The sequence below is a fragment of the Meleagris gallopavo genome, chromosome 3, assembly GCF_000146605.3.
Source record: "Meleagris gallopavo isolate NT-WF06-2002-E0010 breed Aviagen turkey brand Nicholas breeding stock chromosome 3, Turkey_5.1, whole genome shotgun sequence".
Taxonomy (NCBI): Eukaryota; Metazoa; Chordata; class Aves; order Galliformes; family Phasianidae; genus Meleagris; species Meleagris gallopavo.
The window spans coordinates 29492065-29518443 of record NC_015013.2 but is presented as its reverse complement, the minus strand read 5'-3'; the positions used below and the strand labels follow the sequence as shown (position 1 = coordinate 29518443).

The following is a 26379-nucleotide window of genomic DNA, read 5'->3' as shown; positions in this document are numbered from 1 at the left end:
TTTACAGGCTAGCAAACACAAGAAAAAAATTCTGTTTCATAAAAATGTCCGTAGTTGTATTATCTCCCAAATACTTTGGGATACTATCAATTCACAGTTTCACCAGTTCCATAGCATTCAGAACTTTCACACTATTTGCAACTTTTACTATTGCTTCTATTTTTCATGATTTACAATAGAACATTGAGTGTTTAAAAATGCATGTGAATCTCTTTAACTGAAACTGTATCCCCAGTGATAAAAGTTTTCCCAACCCTATAAAGATGCATTTTCACAAATACATTTTTGGAGAAGCCTACAGCATCTGTTGCAGCACATAATGTGAAGAACTTAGCATTTTTTTATTTGTACAATGCGTACAGAACAGGAGATTCCCTTCTGCAAGTGGGATTTCTGCTTTTTCATGCTGTATGGCATGAAAAAATGTCATTATGAAAACAAAAGAAGAGCTGAATTAAATTCTCAATTTGTATATCCACAGATTTGGGATCATTTGGAATCCAGATCCTAATTTTGACCTAAGCAATATGGTTTATCATGGAATTATCATGTATTTGTACATTGCAGAGCACTAAAGTTAGTATCAACTCCATTGATGGAACTAAATCCAACAAGTTCTAATGAAAGGAATTTTAAATTCCATCTTCAGCTATATAGACATAAAACACAGTCAAAAATCTTGTAGATAGGGGTGGTGCTGATTAAAGAATAACTCATTGCATAGGACTCCTTTCAGCTCATAAGTGTAACATATTTGTCATTAGAACTTCAGTACTGTGCTATGATATATTCTTGTTAACCAGACAGTAAGCCGATTCCCCTCCAAAGTATTGAAGGAAGGACACAAAACAAAGAACTTAGTCAAAAAGTTGCTAGCAGTTGGGGGTTAGAAGTTCAAAGGCCCAATTACTGCATCTTGGGAAAAATGACTGCCTGGATCATCTTTTTATCAGAAATACAGAAACTTCCTTGAGTGAGGGTATTTCTTAAACAGTGTCATTGAGAATTTATGCACCATATACATACAGTTTAAACATTAAAATTGTATTTGTCATAATTTATAATTTTAGCAAGTTACGTATTGCCAAGATAGCACTGCCTCCAGCCTAATTCTGTACCTGTTAATAATTCTTCTATGAACAATCTTCAGGATTATGATTCTTTCTGCACAGTCCTTGAGGAACTCAGACATTTTTTGTTTTAGAGTTGGCTTCATTTCATGCTTTGCTATAGCTTTAAGGTGATCCCAAGACGCTTTGCACCGTCTTTCCATCTGACACAAATTTTCCTGGAGTTGTTCAAAGTCAACCTAAGAAAGAAAAAAATAAAGAATATTTAACACTTCAACAAAAATCATTTTGGTAACATATTTGGACATCTGAACAGTTCAATTCATGTAAAAGAATAATATTTATTCACATTATTAATTTCAGCTAAGTAATTATGATATCATGGAATCACTGAATTGTTTGAGTTGGAAGGGACCCTTAAAGGTCATCTAGTTCAACTCCTCTGCAGTGAACAGTGACATCACAGCAGATCAGGGTGCTGAGAGCCCTGTCCAGCCTGAAATCTATCTCTGTTGTACTTTGTCTACATATTAAATGTTGGTATAGAAAACTGAAATAAAATACATATTCTCATATACAAATATTTTTAATTTTGGTCTTGGAGACCTAGCATGTGCAGAAAATACAATAAAACACTGTGATGTACTTTTTTCCTTGCTAAAATCTTTGGAACTACATGACCCAGTAAGTTTTGTTGAGGCAACACAAAACTTTATCTCCCCTTCTCTTAATCTTTTTCTCTACTACCCATAGCTTTTCATACCATGCTTGTTGCTCACTGTATTCTCCAGCCAACACTTCATCAGTTTAGAAAGCACTTGGATATATTCCCTTAATTGTGTGCTGACTTCTAACCAAAAAATTCAGAGGCTAGAATTTTTCAAAGTGTTATTCAAAGCAAGTGCTATTTAGTGATCTGAGCACTACCTTTCATCCCTTGATATACAGTGTGAATTTTTTAGCTTCTAACATAATTATATAACGTCTTTGAAAGCCCATCAACACAGTTAAAATAAACTATTGCATCCTACAGTAACGGTCATCAGGACAGAAGCCAATGCATTCCATAGAAGGTGAAAGAGAGGTTCTCCCTTACTCATCATCCAAAAAAGGGGTTCAGATCACACTGGTCTACAGAAGTCACTCAGGATGTGTTGCTAATAACTGGACAAAGTGCTTTAATTACCCAGACACAGCAGATAAGTGTATGAACTCAACAAATTTGAAAACTAACCAGCACATTCTTAAATTCTAAGAAAGGAAAAATGTATTTTATAATGCCACTTCACAGTTCACATGAACTCAAGCTATAAAACGCAGATTTAGCTGTCAGATTCCAAACACATCACTTTAAAATGTTACAATCCGGAACTCCAGTTAATTCCTTAATGCTAAATGAAAATCAGTGACAGAGACAGCTTTTTGTTCGCTGCAGAGTGAACTACAAATGACTGTACTCAAATGGGAGTGTATTTTCCTGCGTGTGCTAAAAGCTATTCATGACTGCAAAAGAAATTAGCCTTGGAAACCAGCTATTCCAATTCTGGAAAGTCTGGATTAAAATCTTTAGAGCTGAGATAAATACCTAACGGAGATAAGTCTCAATGTAAGTTTTCTTCTTTTATTTTAAGTCCCAATTCCTAACACTGGTTGCAACATCACATCACACAGAATGAAGTTTCTATCTGTATGCAGCACTCACTGTTGAGATCTATGCTAAGTACAGCCATAAGAAATCCATTATGATTAAAAATCTCCTGGTATTGATTGCATTTTTTCTTGCCATGATTTGCAAAATGATGATTTTATCCTCATCACAAGGAAATAAAAACATCCTTTGATCCATTCTGGTATTCAGAAAAGCCCTGCAGGCAACGCAGCTGTGGGGTTTTTGTTTTCTTTAGCATATCACTGTATATATGTATTTTTTTTTTAAGTCTCTTCCGGGTCAGTATTTTCACTGTTGATAATAAACACATTGCTGCTCTCCATAGATGATGCATCTAAAACACACGTGGGAAGAAATGCTAATATTCCTATGAGGAATGCTGAAAAGTGAAGTCAGGAGGACATGTTTCTAGATTTTACTACTAAAAATTATCCAGTCTGGTAGGAGAAGCTTCTCAGCCCCTGCTACACAGAAGTTTAATTCTATGAAATGATAACTTTCATTAAAAACAGGCTGAGTTTTAATCTATCAAAAATCTTTGATGATCAAGCTTGTAGATCCTCAAGAGAGATCTTTGGAGAACAACAGCACATCTGTATGGAAGAGTCCCGGCAAATTCCCTGATGCTTGACACCTGCTAACTGTCAGTGTATTCACAAGTGTGGGCAATTTCACTGGGGATCAGGGATGTCAGGTCTTGCTAAAAGATGCACCAGAATCTTTAAGCACAAATGAAAATTTTTGTGGTAATCCTAAGGAGATTACAGCAAAGAGAGTACCACGTGAGCTCCCCTGGAATAAATTCCCATGTAACAGAAGTGGCTCTGCTCAAGCAGAAGTTGTAAACTCCTGGATACCATGGAATAATTTGCCTGCAAATTTCCAATTCAACTGAAGTATGTGCAAACCATCCTGCGCATACAGGCATGTGACAAATCTTCATCAAATCTAAAATCTTCTGGCTGCAAGCTCTCCAGAGTTCAGTCACTTGTTTGTGGATAAAAAGGAATACACTTCTGGAAAATTATCCACTTATGAAATCTTGAAATCTAAATTTTTCAGAGGCAACCACATACTTGATTGATATTTCATGAAATGCTATTTCAGTAGAGCAAATTACGTAGATATTCTGTGATTTTCCATAGAGTCCTGAGATAAACAGAACTGAGATACAGAATCAAAAACATTTCAGTCTATCCTAGGCCTCATATGTAAAGAGGCGCATAGAGCTTTTTCACCCGTGCAATATGCCATAAAATCTCCCTTTCCTCTAATCAAGCTCTAGAAACTGCTTTCCATCACAGCACAGAGAAATATAGCTAAGTCTTCAGATCTTTCTAGAAAAAGAATCAACAGAACAATAATACTACTACTTATCAGCCTGGTGACAAGATTTAGATGTTCAGACTGGATTGTGTATCAAAACATTTCATAGTTTGCAGCTTTAGAGTACTACCTGCATGACATTTCAAATGTCAGTTTTCTCTCTGCTGTTAAGCCAAATACGTTTCAGACAATAAAGAAGTTCTTATCGTGTTCTGAGCAGCATCATTTCAATGACTATGTGACCAATATTCTATGCACATTTGTATCATAAAACAGCAGGTAACTGCATCACTGAAAAATGTATGTAAAATGTGAATACATCTACAAAGCAACAGTTTAGCAACATTCTAAGAGGTAACTGACTATAAAAGATGAGAGCAGTGGTCCAAACCTAGATCAGTGTTTGCACACAACCTTTTAAAAGCAATCACAGTGTTCAGCAGTATCTTTACAATTTGCTTGTGTTGTCATTTTTGCTTCTATTCTTCTGTTAGGGATGTCTTCCAATAACGAAAATGTCACAAATACCTTGTAAAAGAGACAGTGATAACTAATGATCACAGGGACATGTTGTAGTTTGGGGATAAGGAGAAAACAAACGTGTTCTTTGTGCATCAGTCTAACATACATAAAGAAACAGGAATAGACGTATTTACCACCACACTAACTTCCTGGTACCCCATATAGGCAGCAAGGATTGCACCTTTTTGTATGTTTATTTCCAACACTTCACTAAAATAATTCACATTGCATAATGGTGGAAATATTGATTTGCTGGGATTTTTTTGTTCATTTTTTTCTTGAAGGAAAAGAATTCTTCCTTGCAGCTGGAAGATCAAGCTATGACTAAGAAGGAATTCAGGTGAGTTTTGCATCATGTTGTGAACTTCAGGAGACTTTTAAACAGCAGGTGCTCAGATAACAACTGATGATATAATTACACTCTGCTGAATAAAAGGAAGCAGTAACATGAAATGGCCATTACAGCTTTCTCCTTGGACAGCAGCACACAGGTATTGTGCCCAGCCCTGAGACTTTCAGTAAGATGGAAACACCTTCTTCCTCCTCAACTCAGTACACATATAGGCAAAAAGAGATTAAGCTTGCTGCTCCTACTTCTACTTGCTCATCGAGTTTAACCACAACCTAACCATACTACTCTAACAACCCTCCACTAAATCATGTCCCAGAGCACCACATCCAAATGGTTTTTAAACACATCCAGGGATGGTGACTCAACCTGGAGAGCCCATTCCAGTGCTTAACAACCCTTTCTGTAAAGAAGTGTTTCCTGAAATCCAACCTAACCTTACCCTGGCACAACTTGAAGCCGTTTCCCTTTGTCCTGTCACCAGTGAGAAGAGACCAACCCTGCTCTCACTGCAATCACCTTTCAGATATTTGAAGAGAGCAATAAGGTCTCCCCTCAGCCTGCTTTTCCCCAGACTAAACAGCTCCAGTTCCTTCAGTCCTCATAGGGCATATTCTCCAAGTCCTTCACAAGCCTTGTTGCCCTTCTTTGGACCTGCTCCAGCATCTCAATGTCCTTTCTGTACTGAGGTGCCCAAAACTGAACGCAGTACTCGAGGTGAGGCCTCACCAATGCTGAGTACAAGGGCAGGATTACTTTCCTAGTCCTGCTCACCACACCACTCCTGATCCAAGCCAGGATGCCATCTTTTTTTTTGCCTCAGGCAAAAGAAACTGTGGTCTTAGGCTCTTACACAAAGTAAAAATGATTCTTCTTTCAGACACTGAGTAATGTTTATTTTCATTTATAAAACAATTTAAAATAAGGCAACTTTCTAAATTCTTGTGGGATATACTTGATATGTTCCTCCTTCCTGCTGACGGGTTCTTCTCCATTCACAACCACACTAGCTGAAAAATATTCAGAACTAATTGTTATTTATCTGTGAAATCTCTTGCTAAGCCCACTGTTCAGTCTTCTGAGAAGTGCCTTTGTAGACACTTGTATCAGAGCAGAGTAGCCAGAGATGTTCCATCCAAACAGGCTAGTCAATGGGATATAAGCCCTGAAGGGTCAGTCTCATACAGGAAACCACTGCCATAAGTCATTAATGGGCAACTCTTTTTTTTAAAAATAGCTTTTTTCAGTTTAAGGCACCACTGTATTTTTGCAAAGCGGACACTCAGGTCAAGAATTAAACCTTCTAAACCCATGCCAGCAACTCCAGCACTAATTTTAATTCCTTTCTATCATTATTTATTGCTTGCTACCATAGTAATGGATGACTTGGAATAAATCATAATAACAAGAAATTCTATCAGGTTCCTCACTTCACTAGGTTGAAACAACAATATCACAAGATATACAATCAACCAGAATGACTTCAGTTCTTCTTTTTACCTGACTCTTTTTTCCTCCAAAAACCACCGCCAACAACAACTGGCTCAGCATTTAGCTCCCTGCACATTCAGATGCCATGAACTTTGATCCTTTAAAAGGCCTGCACTCTGTCCAACTGTGTGCAGTAAGTCCAACCTCATATGACATGGATATAAATTACATATTTTCTACTTCATGAAATGCTAGACCATGATGGTCACCCAGGCAGGACACGTTTCAGAGAACCTTCTTGGTCTTCAGGTTGGGATGTTAATTGGGCCGACAGCTAAACGTGTAGACAAATATCTCATGGTAACACAGGAAATGGACTTATAATTTTTTGGGAGAGGAGGGGTTGTTTGAGGCGATTTTGGGAATTAAATGAGATGGTTCAAACCCTAAGTGGCTTCCTGTATACTCCTAAGGGCAACATATACAATTCTAGGTATGCATTCCCATACACAGCCAACATCTGTAGCTGTTGTGAGATATCAGGTTATTTTCCTTCAGCATTTCCTCATCTGGAATGTGTTCTGCACATAAGTTTCTTCTTCTAACTAGATCTCCTCTATTATCTGGGCTAAACTTGCGGCTACTGAGAGCACATAACTGTACTAAAATCAAAGATGCTGCACCTGATTATACTGTTTCCTGCCTCCTTTTATTTACATACTTTCAGCCCTTGAAAAGGGTCAAAAACAATTTTCTCACACAACTAGTGAACCTGAGGTTTCTCCTTGAAAAGCATCTATCTTCAAGATCACTCTAAACTATCCTACACTGTATTTTGAATACCAATGCATAACTTGGTATTTAGCCTTGGTAACCTTGTTTAAGTTTTATGTTGTTTGCTAGTACATTTATAGTTTATTGCTACAGCTTGTTTCTCTTAGTGGTAAACAAATCCAGACAGTTTCTAAGCAAAACTTGAATCTCTGCATTTTTGTTGTACCCACGAAGTGCACTAAATAGTCTGATACCTTCCCAGTGATAAATATTGTCTTAAATTCACAATGAAATGGCAAGTATTTTATCACAGGTATTAGAAAGACATACAGCATCATAGATAAAAATTTTCTCTCTTCAAAGTTATAGATGTTCCAAGATTCTACGTGGAAAACACAAATTTGAGGTGTTTATAATTCAGGGTCAGACTGTTCATTCTCACATTATTACAGGGATGAGTTCTGTCAGGGAACACAAAACCTTCATCTTTTCCTGAGATAGTTCAGCACCAAACGAAACTCTGAGTATTTCTCCTTGAAAATATGCTGTCATCTGAGTGCAGTGACCTTTGGTGGCTTACATTCTAAACTCTGTCTTCTCCACTATTCCCACTATTTGCCTTACTGAACATCACAAGAATTAGCCAGGATCAATATCAGTACAACTTGCACAGTTGGTCACATACTGTAAGTGAAGCAGATGCCAGATCTCAGAGCAAGCAAAGGATAAAGGAGTTTCTGTACACGCATTTCTGATTCCAGGGTAAGAGACAGCATCCCACTAAAATAATTCTGGACATGAAAACACTGAAATCAACCCACTGATTAACAATTAAAGGAAAGAAGTGCTTACTGACCAGATCAATCTGTACAATACTTGCCTTTGCACTGTGCCTTAGTACCTCAAACAATCTGCAGTAAACACACTAATATGGGTGAGATTTATTGGCAAACTGTTTATGAAAGTTCACACTGGGAAGAAGAGGAACAATAGCTGTAAGCAATGATGCAGGTCACTTCTTGGTATCAAGGATTTACAATACCACTTGCTGTCACTTCATCTGAAACACTACTGAAATAGCACAGTGCTGTCAGGTACACGTACAAAATTAAACATGTTCTCTTTCAGACCAAATCCTGAAGTGTCATCTGCTACTGCAGCTCCGTCCCCCTTAGTCCAGTCTGACTGCAAGCAGCCAGCTGCCTCATCCTGCTCTGCTCCCACCTTTGCTCCTGCTAAGCCGTGCACAGAGCTGGAGTAACTACAGCTGGCACCTGTAAGGAATGACACAGCCATAAGAAACCTTGTGCCCCCACTTTAAGCAAGCTTCCTTCCAGAGAAAATTATATCTCTTTTGGCTTTTTTTGTTTTGTTAAAAGTAATGCAGGGAAAGCACCCTTGAGTGATAATTGCAGACAATACTTTCTGTTGAGCAAGGCAAGAGAAGTCCAACTGAAGCAGAGCTGGAAGCAGCATGAGTTTCCTGCTACAGGGGTTAAAAAACAGCCAGAAATTTGTTTTTCGTAAGTAAACCCCTAAGGCAATTCGTGATTTACCCTACGGAATTGGCCAATGGCCAGCTTTAGGATGCATGGGGAAAATTATTCAAAGGGACCAAAGAAAAGATTAACACTAATATCCAAATTGTTCATGTAATTCCCTCTTTGCCATACTGGAAAGACAATTGATAGAAACAACCCTAAGTTTTACTGCAGAAACCTGGGGGTTCTGCTTCTGTGTTAGCTACAACACTTCTGGTACAATGCCATTTAAAAACAGCAATAAAACAAATTAAATTATGTAAAAGAGAACAAATAAGCAAGTGCTCATCATGGGATCCTAAGCAAATTGTGGTCCCAAAGGTCCGAAATGATCTTAGGTATTTTTATACAACTATGAAGACTTATATAGAGTTCTATTTTTTTGTTATTTTTTCATATGTTTCTGTTTGGGTTTTTTTGTTTGTTTATTTTGCCATTTTATGACTTCAGTTCTTCAGCAAAAGGCAAAGAGTCTTGTAATATCTTACAAGTTTTTTTTTTTTAAATAATTAAAAAAAACTTTCTGGTGAGACATCAAGGGTTTTTTTGTTTTGTTTTGTGTGAACTAAGACTCAGGAAATTCTCATATGATGTGCAACTCAAGGGAAGGGGCATCTCCGTTTATCTACGGCATGGAAATTGTTTAGCCTTTGTGGTTTCTGAAAGATGTTTGTAGACAAAATGGAGCTCAAAATACCGCATAATCCACTGTGAAATATTAGTTCTCTTTTCCTGTCAGCTTTCCTAAACCAAGACTTTGCCTAGTCTGTGAACATTCTCTTGAAGAGGGCAGCTTGGATGGCTTCCATGTCCTAACTCTTTGATTTGTGGCAGCTAAGATCAAGTGGGAATAGAGCTTGTTAGAGTAATCCATCAGTGGTATAACACATGTAGGAACATCCCAAGGAGGGAGACCTTGGGCGTCACGCAGAAGGTTAAGGCTATAATTTCTCTTAATGTGATTTTGTCTGGCCTTTTCAGAATTTCATCCGCTTTGGGCAGGGCCACTAGATCAGCAAACCACAGACTGAAAGACTTCGCTCAATTTTGCATGCTCTTAGACCTAAAAATTTTTTACAAGTGACTGCATTGAGTTAAGCTTTCTTCCACTTTCTAAGGCTGAAAAACAGAAATAGAAGACTCATGTGAGAGCACCCAGCATGCGGTGGTGTGGATTTTAGAAAATGACAGCTGTTCTCTCTTGTGGTGATTTTCATTTTAGCAATTAACTTATGTAAAAAAGTGAAATAATTTCTTAACAATGAGAAAGGAGAAACAAATACACCTAAGTTTTAATACATGAAGAATCACTCAACAAAATCAACAAAAATAAAAAAATCCTCACTATGAGAAACCAGGCCTAGTGAAGGCAATAAAACATAGCCTATACAAAGGCTGTACAAGAGGAAAACCAGTAGAGGAGAGATGGAGTCCAAAGAACAAATAGCTAAAGATATAAAACAAAAGCCACAAATTCCCTTATGGTATCTAAAGAAAAAAAAATAAAAAATAGTAGGAGGTCCTGGATGACTGGGGAGGAGAGAAACTGAGGAAGACAAAAGTTAGGGGAGGGAAGGAAGATGAACTCTTTTTATCCAACTTCATTATGTAGGAGGCATGTAGGGGGAGAATCAATTCTGGTACTTGCTTTTATTCTCTGTATTTTATTTGTTAGCAGACACAAACAAACGGCAAGTATTCAATTACAGAAACAAATCTGCTGGACGAAGATAGCTTACAAAGCAACAAAAACCAGAAGAGAAGAATTTCTAAAGGCAATTAGAATAAAGCAGTTCAGTAACTGACTAAAATGGGTATGCTTTCACTACACTTAATACCTTGGAGAATGAGAGGACAGCAGAAGTTTCACCTATCTTTTTCAAAAACAGTAAGGCAGATTCAGAAGACTGCACAGCTTCAAGCTTTATTACTATACCAGGTAATCTGTCTGAAAGAATAAATAAAAACAGGAGAACAAGATGGCAAAAAATTACTCAGATTAGCCCTGACTTCAAAGGGTTATAAGGGATGTAAGAGATGAGTAATCAGACTGCCTCAGCTGATCATGGTCATTACTTTGAATTGCAATGAAGTGTATTTAGAAGGCACTAACGTGGAATAACTCAATATCTGGCTGAGTTCTAAAAGCCTGATGAACTGTCTGGATGCCCCTGAGAGCAGTGAAAAGATGACTCGTATCAGAAGGACAGCAACAGTCAAAAAACACAAAATCTCAGGTAACCGACAAAAGACAGCATAGACAGGATGGGCAAATATAGTAAGCATGTAACATCACTAAGTACGGGCTGGAAAACTGTGTTTTAACCCATCCCAAAAGGAAAGACAGAAAAACTGTGAAAACTGTGTCTAAAAAAACTGCAGAAGGATTATTCGAAATGCAGGCAAGGATCTGAGCAGACTGCTTTTGTTTGGCATCACAATGAATAGAGTGATGACCAACCTAAATAACTCTATGATTCCATGAAATATAGAGATAAAAGAAATTTCTACTGTTCAATATATTAAAGAAAGTAAAATCTGAAGCTGGCAAATACAACAACAGACAAAATTAGAGTATGGAATTCAATGTCACAAGTACTTTCCTAGGAGCCAAAATATGACTTGATTTTTGATGTTTAAAAAACAATTGGATAACAGATTTTTTTTCCCCTCAAAATAATGAAACAACATGGTTTTTGAAAAATAAGTAATTCCCCATTTGATGCATATAATGAGTATTATGATTCATGAAATGAAGATTCTCTAGGAGAGATCTACTCAATCAAAGCTGCATATGCTCTCTTCCCAAGTAGTTGGTATTGGCAACTGTCAGAATCAAAACACTGGACTAGGTGGAAATTATTAACCAGCATTTTTATGTTGGTTATCTCAAGTTTAATCAATTAATGGGTTATAAATATACCCATTAAAAAATAATTATATATATATATACCCATATACCAGACATACCTTGGCTGACCTAGTGATGGCCCCAATCTCTGAATAAAGATCAGTGCTGTCTGGGAACTTTTCCACCACCATAGTGCAGACATGGTGCAGAAGGGACTGCTTATGCACTGTGTCCTTCACTTCTGGAACCTTCTCGAGGTAGCTCAATTCAAAAGCTTTGGCCTGTATGAGGGAAAATAAGAAGAAAATAAAAATGTTACTCCTTGCCATGCATGTAAGTACATGAAAATGCCCAAGTAGAAGCACAGGAGAAAGAAGAAGAATTCTACATCAGAAGAAACTTACTGGTTTTTTTTTTTTTTAACTGCTGAAGAATAGGCCTAAAATCACTCTGCAGTGAAATGACTCATGACATAGTTATCACTGTTTGGTGAGCATCAACACTGAACTCAAAGAACTTACACGAGAGAGTGCCTACTTTAAATTTCTTTCAGGTTATGCAGAAAGAGACAAAGAGCACACTGGAACACTAGTTCCATGAACTAGAACTAGTAAATTAGTTTTCTAACTTACATTCCTTGTAAGAAATAAATACTGGCTTGTAGCTGTCACAATGGCTTTGACTTCTGTTTTTTGAAGCAAAAGCTCCAAGAGAAATGTCGGACTTACATTGGTTCCATTCAGAAAGTTCCCAATGGCTAGTAGAGTAGAAAGGATAAATCCCAAAGTTTTATTGTGCTCCAGTTGGTCCATTCCTTCCTTCAGATCTAGAAGTGGTTCTGCAACTTCCTGCCATGAGAAAAGAAACAAGAAAATAAAGGCTGCAGTTGTCTATGGTTTCTCCTTTTTAATACTATTATTTTTTAATAATTTAGATTAATAACTGCAACAAGTTCCTGAACTGCAATCTTGCAGAGTGTAAACTGGCCATGTTTGATGGCTTTCCTTCATGTTCCAGTTAATCCATCACAGTCAAGAAATACATAAAATACTTCCCCAGTGTTGTTTACTTATGTATGCAATTAACTTGTGTTATAATACATTTGTACTCAGGATTGCTCTATGACTGTTTTCCAAATAGGAGAGGCAGTATTAGTAAAGGGGCTGTTGCACTTGAATTAGAGGCGTACATACTGTCCTATCCCAAATGATCAAAGAGCTTTTTATAACTATTCTCTCTAATCTTCAAACAGACAAATAAACAACAACAAAAAAGAGTTAAAGCCCTGACTGAATTGATGTTCAAAGCCTAATCCTGAAGCTTTCTTCGAACAGTAGCCATCTCTGAGTTTTAGATAGCACTTTATGCTCATGCAACTTTAAATCTGGTTTAAAAAAAACAAAAAACCCACACCAAAGTAACTAAAAAAAACTACTGCAAATACGAAGCCTTAAAAGTGGGTCTCATTTTGATCTTTTAACTTAATGCAGGTTCCATCCACACACATTATCTGAGAATAGGTATGTAAACTGATAAGACTTGAAAACATGAATTCTGTTCCATTACCTCGGGAAGTGCACTACACCAGAGAGTTCAAAGGAAGACAGTGAAGGCAATTCAGATGAGTGAGTTTATTTCTATCTTTGTGTGAGGCCCACGGCTATTTATTTTATGTGCACAGTAACAGTTCACGTTGTTCCTATCTCCAAATGCAATCCTAAGCATCTCTGGAAAGCATTCTTTTCCCAAATTACTACACTTTTTATGAGCTAAGAAGCCAAAATAAGCTGTTATTTTAGACCAAGAGGGAAAATAACGGCACAATTTACTGTGTCAGGGAAACACAATGAGTCGTTCAAAATCTGTAGTGATATTTTACCATTAAAAGAGAAGAGAGATTAAAAAAAAACCCATGCATTTCTTCTCACTGCTGTGACTAGAAATTCAACTGTTGGAGAGAGTATGTCAAATTCTACGTAATTTAAGAGATGGCACAGTAACCAAAGTTATGCATACTTCATAGGGGAATTGCTAAATAATCCAAGGCATTATCAAATTAAACTAAAAGCAATAAACTAATGTACAGAATTCTTTGAATTGATTTACTACTCAGGATTTTTTTGCTTTGTTGAATAATAGAGATGAAATCGCATTGCTATAAAACTGCTATAAACACAGACTTTTATGTACATTTTGCCTGCATCAATTTGCAAACTGTTTAAAAATAATTCCTAAAAGGTCTGAGGATGTATAAAAAGGTAGCACGAAAATCTTCCAAGCAGGCCATTTTGTATGCTTTCATGTGTACAAAAGTGTACAAGTGCTCAATGCTCTTTTACATAGTCTGTATTTATAATTACTCCAAATTTTTCAGTTTTTTGTAGCAAAAAAACATAAAGCAAACCAACAAAGAAAATCAACACCAAACCAAACGGTGTGCCAGACATCATATAAATAAAAGAAATGGTAATTCTTGCCCTCTTTTAAAATTCACCTCTTACCTAGAGAAGACAAATAGATAATGCAGAAAAATCTTGTATCCTTCGCTACCACATAACATCCTCAGTGCCTTTTTTTTTAAACCTTAAATTATACTTGAATCAAATTTAAGGACTGGCCCTGAATTTCTGGCAGAGAGACATCTGCCAGAATAATGTAATGTAAAGTATAAATGTAATATAATATAAAGAATAATGTAAGGTAAATGTTCAATATGTATGCATAAGTGAACTCAACTCCATGTGTATCATGAATTCAGTAGACCTGGTACAGGGAGAACCTGATAGAATTGAAAAGAACACCCTTGAAAGATGCTCCTATCTTTTGTTTATAATTTTGAGAGTTATATATAGAAATAACTTTAATTAATAGTGTTTTCCTTAGTTTAAATGTATGTAAGATCAGTATTCTCATGATACATTAGTGAATCCTGTTGTCCATTTCATTTAAGGAAAAACTCTTACTGCCTGAAAGTAATGCTTTTCTTGAATAGCAACATCTGGAACAAGTGCGGTCAGGATTTAACCCTCTTCTTTGTTCCAATGTCATTACTGTCTAATTAAAGGAAGGAAGACATAATCCCTAATTTTCTTTCATAGGAGGAACAGACTATGAAGGATCATTTCAGCTGTTTCCTGGTCAGCCACTGAAACAAAAGTGACTCATTAACTATTTCCACAAAATACAGAGTCAAAATATATAGCAAGGACAGAGAAAGATTAAGCAAAGACTTGGAACAGTGTCTCCCTCGGCCTCTGCATGCTCGTCTCACCTTTTCCACTATCTCATAGTCCAACTTGAAAGCCCACAGCTGGAGCCTGGCAGAGAGTTCACTGATGGAAGAGAGGGTGAGAAGGAATTGTTCAGCGCTGCCCAGGGGGACATCAGGGTTCGCCAGCTGTGCCTCCTGGATCTTCTGCTTCTCCTCCTCCGTTGGGATCATAGTCAAAATTTTCTGCAAAGGGAGACAAAAGGCAATCATCAGTGGAGGGGCTGATATGTGTACAAGGGGTGGGCATAGTGGTATCGAGACACATCCACAGCAAAAACTGATAAGCTTCATTTTGATGTCATTCAAGCTTGTTTGACACTGGGTTGTTTTGGTTTGACACAAGCTTCTTTCAGTGTCAATGGCAGAAGTTGACAGTTCAGCAAGCACTGAACCATTGTAGAAGAAATAAAAATGAGGCCTACTATCTTGTTGAAAAATACATCTATATTAAAATACATTTTTAAAATCTCCTTTCAGCATACATAATTCATAATGGAATTAAACCCTGAAGGAAGACAGGGAGACTAGACAGGACAGATCTCCTCAGTTTTACATCTTCAGAGCACCTTTCTGCAAATTATATATGAAATGTTTTTAGCCTCAACACCTATCCATCTCCCAGTGCATATATAGGTATAAAAAAATATCAGAGGACATATACGAGCTGGAGAAAGGTTTCATACAGTGCAACTGAACAATATGCAGTGTGGCACACTGTGTTTTTTGGAGGGAAGCCTAGAGGATGAAAAAAGGCTGGTTCTCAGAGAAGATGGCATGAATAAGATACACACACTGTATGGCACAACAGGAATGCCTGTTCCTTGCTCTCCTTATCACTTACTGTTTTTCATTTCGGTTATTTTGATTGATTACAACACATTAGGACATTCCTAAAAATGTCACTTGGACTGAGGACAACTTCCCAAGGGTCACTCACAGAATATAGTTATAAACTGTACAGATTACAGCCTTACTTTTTTTTTTTTTTATCTCTAAAGTCCAAAATACTGATAAAAAATGATGCCAGTATTTCCAGTTTCTGCTGCCAGCATGGCTCAAAACATTTATATTTTCCCTTTAATTCCTGGACTTTACATGCTTGCTTACATGTGGCAGCTTCCTTTCCCAAAGGTATTATTTTTTATTTTATAAAATAATAAATGCATTTCAAAATGAAAAAGAGAAGCAAAACCACATAAAGGCATCAGATAAGTGAGGCCTTTGCCCTATTGATCAGTGCCTTATTAAAACAAATCAGTAGGCTTTCAACACAACTTATGTTTATTCATCAGAGGAATGATGTTTTTGCTGTAGCTTTCTATAATGATAAAAGGCTGCTTTGCAGGTAAGGAAAGAATAATAAAACTACCGCCAAAGAGCTACCAGACCTGCCAATTCAAAGTATGGATTTGTGAGACAAAAGACAGTTTTCTGGACAAAGCCAGTCCAGTTCAGGTCCAGAGAAGGGCCACAAAGATGATCAGAGAGCTCGAGCACCTCTCTTACAAAGAGAAGTAAGGCTTGTTTAGCTTAGAGAAGAGAAAGCTCCGAGGAGACCTCACTGTGACTTTCCAGTACTTGAAGGGAGCACATAAGCAGGAGAGGGACCAACTTTTTACACAGTCTGATAGTAATACGACAAGGGGGAATGGCTTTAAACAAAAAGAGAGGAAATTTACGTTAGATGTTAGGAAGAAATTCTTTACTCGGAACATGGTGAGGCACTGGAAAATTGTGATCCTCATCCCTGGAAGTGTTCAAGCCCAGGCTGGATTGGGCCCTGGGCAGCCTGACTTGGTATGTAGTAGCCCTGGCTATGGCAGAAAATTGAAAATGGATGGATTTTAAGGTTCCTTCCAACCTAAGCCATTCCATGTTTTTATGAAAGCCAATTTATTAAATTACCACAACAGTCCCTTATTAGTACCATTAATTCATTTAGCTCCTTGTACAGGGCTGCACCTAAGTGTGGATAACAAGGGATTTTCCTGCTCAGTCAGGCAGAGTACAAGGGTTAAGCAAGCAAATAATGTTAATAAGGGGGAAGCAAGCAATTTTCAGTCTGTTGAACTGGGACTTATTGCTGATCATCTTCATATGCAGGCTTCCATAAATATAAATAGAGAAGCAGTTCTTCCTATTGACATTGCCATTCACATTAAGAGAGAAAAATTGCAGCTTGAATGCTGCAATAAGATGCCCTGGCTCTCACCAATGACTAAAGGAATCATAAATGTTAAAAGACTGGAGCTTCTACTTAATGACAAACAAAAACTTTCAATCAATTCTTATCCCAATGAAAAAAAGAAGAGGAGGAATACCCCTCAGTACTTTTCCTTCCCTTGTCAATAGTTATTTGGAAAATGTTCTGCTCAGAATTGATAGTATTTGTGTTGATGTTCTATCTATCCACCCACAGATGCTAAACTCTGTAACTAAGGTGACAACATCAAAGTAGAGATTTCAACTAGCTGCTTTACAACGTTTCTCAGCACTCAGCCAGTATCATTTTAAAAAGTTCACAGAAGAGAGACTGAGCCTTAAGCTCACAAAAAGATTTTTTTTTTTTTCTCAAGGAGGACTTTTGAAAAAATATCTCTTAAACAATAACAAGAAGCTAACGCTTCTCTGAGTAAACCAGGAAAAATTACAAATAGGATCACAGGAACATCCCTACATGGTGAGTTTAGCAGTAGCCATGTGATGGATGTAAAAATGCTTCTCATGCATTTTTGAAGGCTAACACTTCAGCAGTATTCTCAATTGCCTCCTACAAATAACTAGGGCTTTTGGCAGCTACCCAGGGATCCCACAAGTATTTTGTGGTGGTGCAGGGCCCATACTCCAGAGATTTTGCATTGCTTTTGGGCATTTCTAAATGGGCAACGAAACAGTAAGCTTTACTTCCAAAGGGACTCTCCTCCTCCTCGTGCTTCATGCAAGCACCATGAGCCAGATGGAGCTGATAAAAATCTGAACCCAAATACTGCGAGTCTGCTGGGCTGTACATTGCAGTATGTGAAAAAGGGAATGCCAAGCAAAAGAGCCTGTACATATAGTTCCAGATGACAAGAATTATTCCTGCTGCTGCAAGCATTGCCTTGACAGCATCAGAGCTGTATCCATGTGCTGGCAGGACTCATACCATCTGCAGTGCAACCACCCCCACAGCAGCTATTTACTCCCCAGAGCTTTTAGTCTGTTCAGGCAAACAATTCTTACCCTGCTGGTTGGCATCCTTGGTGTGATCCTGAGCAAGTAGGAACACGCTCTTATTTCTGATTTCCACTCTATGACTAACTTGAACCATTTGTTCAGTTCCAAAAACACCTGCCAGTTTCTTATTATTTTTCTTACCATTTTTTTAAACATCACTGACAATAAAAAGAGAATAAAAACTCAATAGGGAAGAAGTTACTGGCACCTAATATGACCATTAAATCATAAATACATTTGAATCCAATGATCAGTTCATAATGCTCTCCCCAGCATGATAGTCTCCTGGCAGGTTAAAAGAAGACTGGTTATCGGCAAACCCTACACTCATATCCTCCCATAACATGACACAACATTGTATCACACACATATTTCATCTGCAGGCACTCTCATAAAAATTGCTTGGGTCAAAGACTAAAATTCTGAGGAAAAACAGTACACAAATCTTTATATGAAGAAAAAAAAAAGGAGGGGGAGGGGGGATCTCATTCACTTTAGATCATCAATCCTAATTATTTTTCTCCTTGAACTTTTAGTGAAAGGATCAAACTAGCTATTTCCCGGACTCTGCCCTCCTATTGTACGATTTCCAAAAACTTCTCAGAGGAAGGCCTTACAAGGCTCTGAGGGTGAAAGCCATGGAAGGCTCAGGCCTTTCTCCCTCAGGCGTTCAGGAGGAAGTGGGCACCTCAGAGGGGGTTCAGAGCACAAGCTGCCTGCAATCATTAGGAAGACAGACTCACATTTTGCTGAAGGGAAAAAAAAAAAAAGGGCTGTGAGGAAGTACCTAATCAGAAACTGTTAACAGCCTCTCCAGAAATGAGGTGCTTAAGTTATCTTTTCCAACAGTTATGGGGCTTCTCATTGTTGATGAGGTTGCAAGAGTAGCTCAATGTTCACATGTGATTTTAGTCAAACAGTAACCTAAAAAAATTAGGAAATGAAATATCTGGTTGTTATTGTGCCCTAAGCTTTTTGTGGCTAAAGGCCCATCTGTTCATAAGCTACATAACCAAATACACGTTATCTGATATTTGACAAGTCTCAACAATAGATTCAGATTCAAAAAAGCTCTCATCTTCATTTTTTCAGGCATCTACTAATGAGACACATCAGTGTTTTATATTCATCATTGATTATATTCTATACTCATTACCTGGAGAAAACAAATGTATATGTGTACAAAGGAATAGAATAGAAAATCTAAAAGAATGTGGAGCTCATGACACCATAGTAAATGAGGCTTCCTACACTAATTTTTATATGAACTTTTTAAAAAAAGGATCCACTTCAGAAAAGGGACTATATCTAAAATGCTTTACAATGATCTCTATAAATCAGAAACTGACAGCCATGGTTTTTGTCAGATTGCTCCACTTCTTCAGCTCTCTAATGAAATACATCAACATGCAATTGCTGTTCACAGAAGCCATAGAAAGTATTTTTGTTTTCTCCAAGGAGTGAAAGGGTAGCTTTTTTCCCATTAAAAAAAGCCTGAAACTTGTTAAGGCAGTGATATGCAGACTGCTAGAGTACAGCCAACAAAGTACTGTTTATTCAATTCTGTGTTCTGTCCAGACTTGTGAAAAAAGGCGTTTTTCCAGGTCAAGCAAGCTAGCATAGTTTGAAATACCCCACCAGTCTTTCACAAAGTATTAGCTAACCCAATTGGAAACTGCAAAAGCCAACATACTGAGGTGGCAACTATTAGAACAAATTTAAATACTTTGATCATTTCTGAAAACCAACTTTTGTGGATTTTGTTTGTTTATAAATGTCACCATCTGCCTTTGTAACAGTAAGCTCTCATTTCTTATCTCTTTTTACATCTCAGGGCTATGTAATCATTCCAAACACATGGCCTTCAAAATACTTAACTGCTTGGTTATAGAGGACTTAGCTTTTTCATTTCAAGTTTTACTAAAAGCACTGCCCATCCATGTAATACACAGTATCACAAAGCTACATTGGAAAAAACAAGGCATACAATCTTAATTTCCTCACAGCATTACCCCCATTTTACTTGGCTAAATTAATTATATTGTTTGGTATAATTTGATTTTTAGTCTCGTTCCCTGAGTAGCACATAGACCTACTTGCTCCCTTTACTGAAGACAACAGCAAGGACTGGTCTGGTGGACTATTCTTGAAGTAAAATTACATGCCAGGATTTTAAACTTGCCTTTTTGCTTAACTCTGAGGGAGCCTTCGTCCATGCTAAGCAGGCAGTTCTTTGTTTGCAGCTGAGTTCCAAGTTGTTTGAACACAATGGATGCCAAGTTTTCAAAGAAAGGAAAGCACAACCACTTTGGCAAATGTAAGATGGCAAAACAAAATTGTTTAGCTGGATTGACATGTGCTCATAGACACACATTGTGCCTTCCTTTGAAAGCATGTTTCCCTACAGTGCCTCCTCTGCGTACTGAACTGACTACATCTGTCTTTCTAAGACCACATCTCCATTATCAGGGATACCTAAGCACTTCAAACACATGGTCTAAAATACGAAACATCTAAAATATACATCTTCTGTTCCTTTCAAACTAACTCTAATACTAAAGTCAATGAACAGATAAAAACGGGAAAAGAGGTTAACAAAGTTAATCCACACTGTTGGTCAAAGGAGCAGTACAGGAAACTGCGAAGGGCACTACTGAGAACAGCAGGATTCAAGATGATGCAATTCTGTGCCTCTTCTTGTACCTCTTGTCTAAATCTACATAGCTCAATCCAGCTCTCTATTTTGCTACATGTCTCTCTGACTCTGCAACGATGTGCTATAAGAAAAATCTGTAAATTGTGCGGAATGGAATCTGAATTCATTGTGCCATTTAACTTGACAAACCATAAATCAAAATGGAACTCCGCATTTACAAGAAAATTTTTTTTTCCTCCATGAACACCAACCTTCCCAACTAATGAAGGCTTCATCCCTCAACACAGAAAGTATCCGGAGTCAGGTCTATTTATCCTTTCTCTCAGTTTTAAATACCTAAATGATCACATCAGGATTACTCACATCCTTCAGCTTCAAGCTGTGGACACTCAGAACACTCAGAAATTCTATTTTCTTTAGCACTGGGCAGGTATATTAACAATGCAGCATTTTCTGGTTTCTGAAATCTTATATTTAAAGCTGCATGCATTTATTATATATATTTTAAATTAAATTACGGGTTTCTGGCAGCTAATGAAAAGGCTACCCAAATAAGGGCGTGGTGGTACAAGGCACTCCCAATTGTGGACACTGCAGGTGGTTGGCAGATGGGCACATCAGCTACAAATGGTGGCACTGGGAGGTGAGCAGAGCAGCTGAGCTTCTGTTGAGCAAACCAAGTAAGGTAGCAATTCAAAGGATGATGCTCTATCAGCCTTTTTATGCAGGACTTTCTTTGTATATACTTTCTGCAAATTGAGGTCTTGGTGGTATGAGAGTTGGATTTGGCTGGAGGGATGCTTCTTTCTGATCTGGAACATTCAGTACTGCAAAGTATAGTGGTGGACACATGGAGTTGGGCATGTAACTGGCCACTGTGAAACTCGTGGTAGCCATAATTGCCCCAAAGATCGAAATCTAACCAACTGGGATAAAAAGCAACTTTTGTTGATCATGAAAATCAATTTTTAAGTCTGGTTTATCACCTACAAAATATCAGTAAGGTAGGCATACAGCAAATAATGTAGCTTTGGGAAGAAATCATATTCTAGTAGGAATGTAACAGGCCACGCCTTCTAGTTAGGATAATATTTGGTCTTAAATATTTCTTTTGTATGAAACTGTTGGCAACTCCACTTCCATTCTATCCAGCTTTTATCATTTTCTTCTGTAGTTAGCACAGAGAAGGTGGAAAGGGGGCCAAACCACTAAAAGGTAACTATGAACCAATACAAGACCTATGCACTTCAACCACTGGTTGAAATTTGCAGTTGTGCAGATTACTCATATTAGATGATACAGGCTTATTAAAAAAAATATTTGAAATGAATACAACCACAACAAAATAAAACACAAAATAACAAACAAAGGGGAGCAGCAGGCTTCTTTACACTCCACAGAACAAAAATATTTTGATAAAAGAATAATGAGCAGACCTCATCCTGGATCTTGGTAAGAATATCTGCGAAGTCTAACATGTAACGGTAAAAATTACATCATCTTTATACCAACTGCTTTTCCTCAAACAACAGTAATATCGAAATGCTATTTTGAGCAGAACTAGTCACTGTATTTGTTTTCCATTAGATACATAATCTAGAATGACTCCAACAGCTAGCTGGGCATGAACTTTACTAAACTGCACTGGTTGCATCAGCTTTAGAAAATCACTGTCTATTCTTTGCTGCTTAATGAGTGCTCAGCATCAGATACCTTTTCAATGTATGCATGCAGAATCAGCTCTGTTTACAAGTTTAATAGCTTTAATAAAGATAATAAGAAACTGAGCTTCAGAATAATGGGCAATCCTCTGAAAATCTCAATAGGAATTAACACAATTGTTATTCAAGCTTAGATACAAACAAAGCAGAGAAATCCACATTTACCATTCCCAACTTCAAGTGGCCAATATCTGCTTAAGTACACTGCACTGATTTAACAAGACTCGGCTCCGTAATGATGTAATATATAATCTTTTCTCTCTTCCATTAACTATTTGGCCCATACCATATGTAATACTGAATACAATAAAACATCAAAAACACAGACGTGAAGACACTGACTGCTCCTTACCTCTATTCCTTCCTTGTTTAAGGCATATTCGTCGAAATTCAGAATAGCAGTCTTGATAGTTCGTGGAGGGGGTAGCACAGTCAAGCCAATATTAATAGCATTGCTTCGTTTTGAGTCCAATACAATGATCTCCTGTCGCTTCCCATCTGCAGCAGTTTTCTTGATCAAGAAGAGAACAAGAAGAAAATTACCCCTCCAGTCTGTTTGTTAAAGTCACTCCTTTCACCAAAGACTCCCCCTGTGCAAGGATGCTGACAGTGAGTGCAAATCCTTTTTAACCACTAATAAAAGCTGACTCAGATACCGACCAAAGAAGACGAGCACAAGACACACAGGTTATCAGCCTTGGGAAACAGCCAGCCTGACAAAGGCCAGAGGCTGTCCCATGAGCTAAGGGTTCTCCCTGTGCTTTGGGAACTGCTGGAGCCTGGGGATGCCCAGGGCAGGGCTGCCTGAAGGGCTCCAGGCCTCTGGGGCTGCATGAACCTGGAGCAGCCACTGAACCTCTGATACCCAGGTGGCCCAGCTGGGGCAGGGTGGTTTCTGCTGACTTGCAGGGCCTCTCCACCTGGGACACAAGATAAGGAGCTGGAGAGGCCTTCGTGGAGACATCAGGGTGCCTGCTCTCCCTCTGGCACAAGGAAGAATATTCTACCTTACAGCTTATGGTATTTCAGGCTTACCTCCAGTAAAAATGACAGTATTTTAAATGACAGCAAGGACAAAAACCCAAAGAACTAATAACAAGCATTACACTTCATTCTTGAAATTAATGTGATTTTTTTTCCTCCCTGTCCCTATTCTTCTAATGATAAAACACATACTCACTATGCACAGTGACTTACAAACCATTTATGACAAAACACAGTGCTGAATGTTGTCTTTACTTTCGTGTCACAGCACACCTTTTAATCTCTCATCGCACTGTGCAAAAAGGTGCCTCTTTGGCAACTGAATATATCATGTGCCAAGTTGCTACAAGGGGTCTGCTCATAGTATATGAGGGTATTGAGAGAGAGAGAGGATGAGAGCATACTGCACAATCCACCTTCTTACATAATTTTTCCTCTCCCTCAACACACACAGTTTGGAAGCAAGTGTTCTGTTCTCTCCCTTCCTTTCCTCTATGAGAGATGGGTTGAGGGATGCTGCCAAGCACTGCAATGTAGGGAAAAGACCAGCACAATGAAGCAAGCAAGTACAGACATGTTTCAGCACAGCACAGATGGCAGAGATGTGACCATGCAATGGGATGTTACTGCTTTAAAAAAAAAAAACATATAAAGAAATGGCACTTTTAGAACAAACAGGATAAATTTTAGGAGAGCTGTGATGACATTTTATTCTGCTAGAACTCTTCTTCTGTCAACAGCTTAAAAGCATCTCTGAGCCCTCCTTGAACCTTTCCTTTTTTAAGTATAAGACCTCTTTCTCTAAGCAAGCTGACTGAGTGATCTGAGATAGCACTTTTCCTTTAAAGCAGTCGTTTTTACTTTCTGGGCCATTAATTGCTTTCTTGGGACCACACTTAGTGGCCAAGACCACATAAAAACAAGTGGTGTTCACCACAGCCTGCTTCCTCTTAGTCTGTACTGCGCTCCTCTGTATTTACACCGCCATTTTTGCAGCACAGAATCACTCTGAAGAATCCTTGCAGAAGGGAAGAGGCTGGGGGAAAGGAGTTAAATTTAGGCTTCTCACATGCGGTATGGGTAAGTAAGCCACAGATCTGCAGCTCTGTGTTTAGGTTCCTAAGTTTGTCAAGAGAGACATATTAATTTGTGGGACATCTCATGCCAACTGCTGGGATGACTGCGATCCCTCCTCAGCAATGAGTTAGGAGAGACAGATGAGCTCTACTGGGGACATAAGCAGGAGAGGTATTTTCCAGAGCTACAGCTGCATGTTGAGTATGAAAATCTGGAGTAATTCTTTACAAAAACAGTGGCAGATGAGATTTTAAATCCCTTCTAGGGATGAAGGCTAGGTTACAAAGAAATCCCTTCAGAATGAACAAAAGGATGAAGAAAAGAAAAAAGATTTTACTACTTCGAACTTTATTATCCTAATACTAGGAAAAGAATTCTTTTGGTCTGCAATTAAATCACACAGATGTAAGTGCCTAAGTACTACAACGAGTTACAGCTACCAATTTCTGCTGTAATATTAAGTGATTTCAGAATGTGTTTTATTAGTTCATTAGTGCACTTGATTTCACATCTCAAAGTGCCAATATATAGCCTTGAGCTGCTGGTTATTGTATTATGGAATATAAATCAGGTGGTGGAATCATTCCTACAACGTACCAAGAACTGCAGCGAATTTAGACTTTTATAAGAGCTAACTGGCCAGATGCTGTTGCCTTTTACTGAAGGCCTGGCAGACAAGATAGGTTATTCAAAAACACCAGCAGTCTCACAGAAGGTGACCTTTGGTTTGGTGAGCATGTAGTCGAAAAACTATCTATCTGCTTTAATTAAGCATGCATAAGAATTTCTATCACTTTTTCAGTGCTCAATTTTATATAAGAGCATCAAGATAGAAATATCTCTTCTGTTTAAACTTGTAGAACTATGTGCATAGTAGTACAGAAAAACTTGGGAAATCCCTTAATAACAAGATGGCAATTTATTTTTGTTTCTATCTTAACTAGCAAGGATTTAACACTGGGGATTTGAAAAGGAATTATTCAGCTGCCACTTACTTTGCTAAAGATATCAAACAGATTATCTTTTTCAGAAATGTTGTTCCACATTTATGACAAGACTTAGCATTTATTCACCTTACAACAACTATTTTTACTAAGAGTATGTATCTAAGCAAATACACACATGCATATGTGAAAATAAGTTCTTTAATTTTTCACTCCTGCTTGCTTTTGTGCCTGTGGGCACATGATGATGATGACTGATACTCCCACTGGGTATAGATGAATCAACAAAATAATACTTTTCAATGACTTGCAGAACCACACAGATTTCAGAAGGGTTGGGCAGTAACTTTTGATTCAGTAGTGTATGCAACTACTGAATTTCTTGTCACAGAAAAATTAACACTTTGATGTACTTTGCCAAAATACCTGCTTTGTTTGGCAGTATGTGAAGGAAAGAAATTCTAGGCTTTTTTGGAGGGGTACCTGATCACTCCTTCTGTCCACTAATAAAATGTTGTGGTCGTCCAATTCAGAAAATAGGCATTCTGCAATAAAAAACTGCTCCACCAACTATAATCAATGTACATACTGCCCAAAGCAGAATACATTTTCCTAAAATCAAGAACCACCTCTCTATCTTAAATTCCTCTATTATATCCTACAATTTAAAATCCATTTTATTTTATTGCAGTCTATTGTGTTTAATGAAAAACTTCTCATAAGCCAGGAAGTAGCTGTTTATAGCTGTGTGTTGTGGAAATCACAGTGAAGGATTAGAAACTGGAGTAAAATTGGTTACAGCTGGATAAAATCATACGCACAGGAGAGAGCCAAAGACCCCCAACCCCCACTCCAACACGCTCTGGCTTTGCTTCTCTTATCCTTCTGGACTATTCCTTTTCCATGCACCTGCTTGCATCTACTGCTATGAAATCTGGAGGTCTGACTTTTGATTTGTTGCTCAGTGCTCTTTTTTT

The 26379-nt window shown here is 37.9% G+C and overlaps 1 protein-coding gene across 12 annotated transcripts in view; it reads right to left on the bottom strand.

Annotated features, from left to right (window-relative positions):
• FHOD3 (formin homology 2 domain containing 3) overlaps window positions 1-26379 on the bottom strand; it is a 370085-nt gene that overhangs the window by 29329 nt on the left and 314377 nt on the right. For all 12 annotated transcript variants that reach the window (XM_010708572.2, XM_031552794.1, XM_010708574.2 and 9 more), the window contains 5 exons: window positions 22750-22908; window positions 14805-14987; window positions 12262-12381; window positions 11653-11814; window positions 1119-1309 (listed from right to left, as the gene is read on the bottom strand). In XM_010708572.2, coding sequence (XP_010706874.1) covers window positions 1119-1309; window positions 11653-11814; window positions 12262-12381; window positions 14805-14987; window positions 22750-22908 — 815 coding nt within the window. The remainder of the gene's footprint in view (window positions 1-1118; window positions 1310-11652; window positions 11815-12261; window positions 12382-14804; window positions 14988-22749; window positions 22909-26379) is intronic.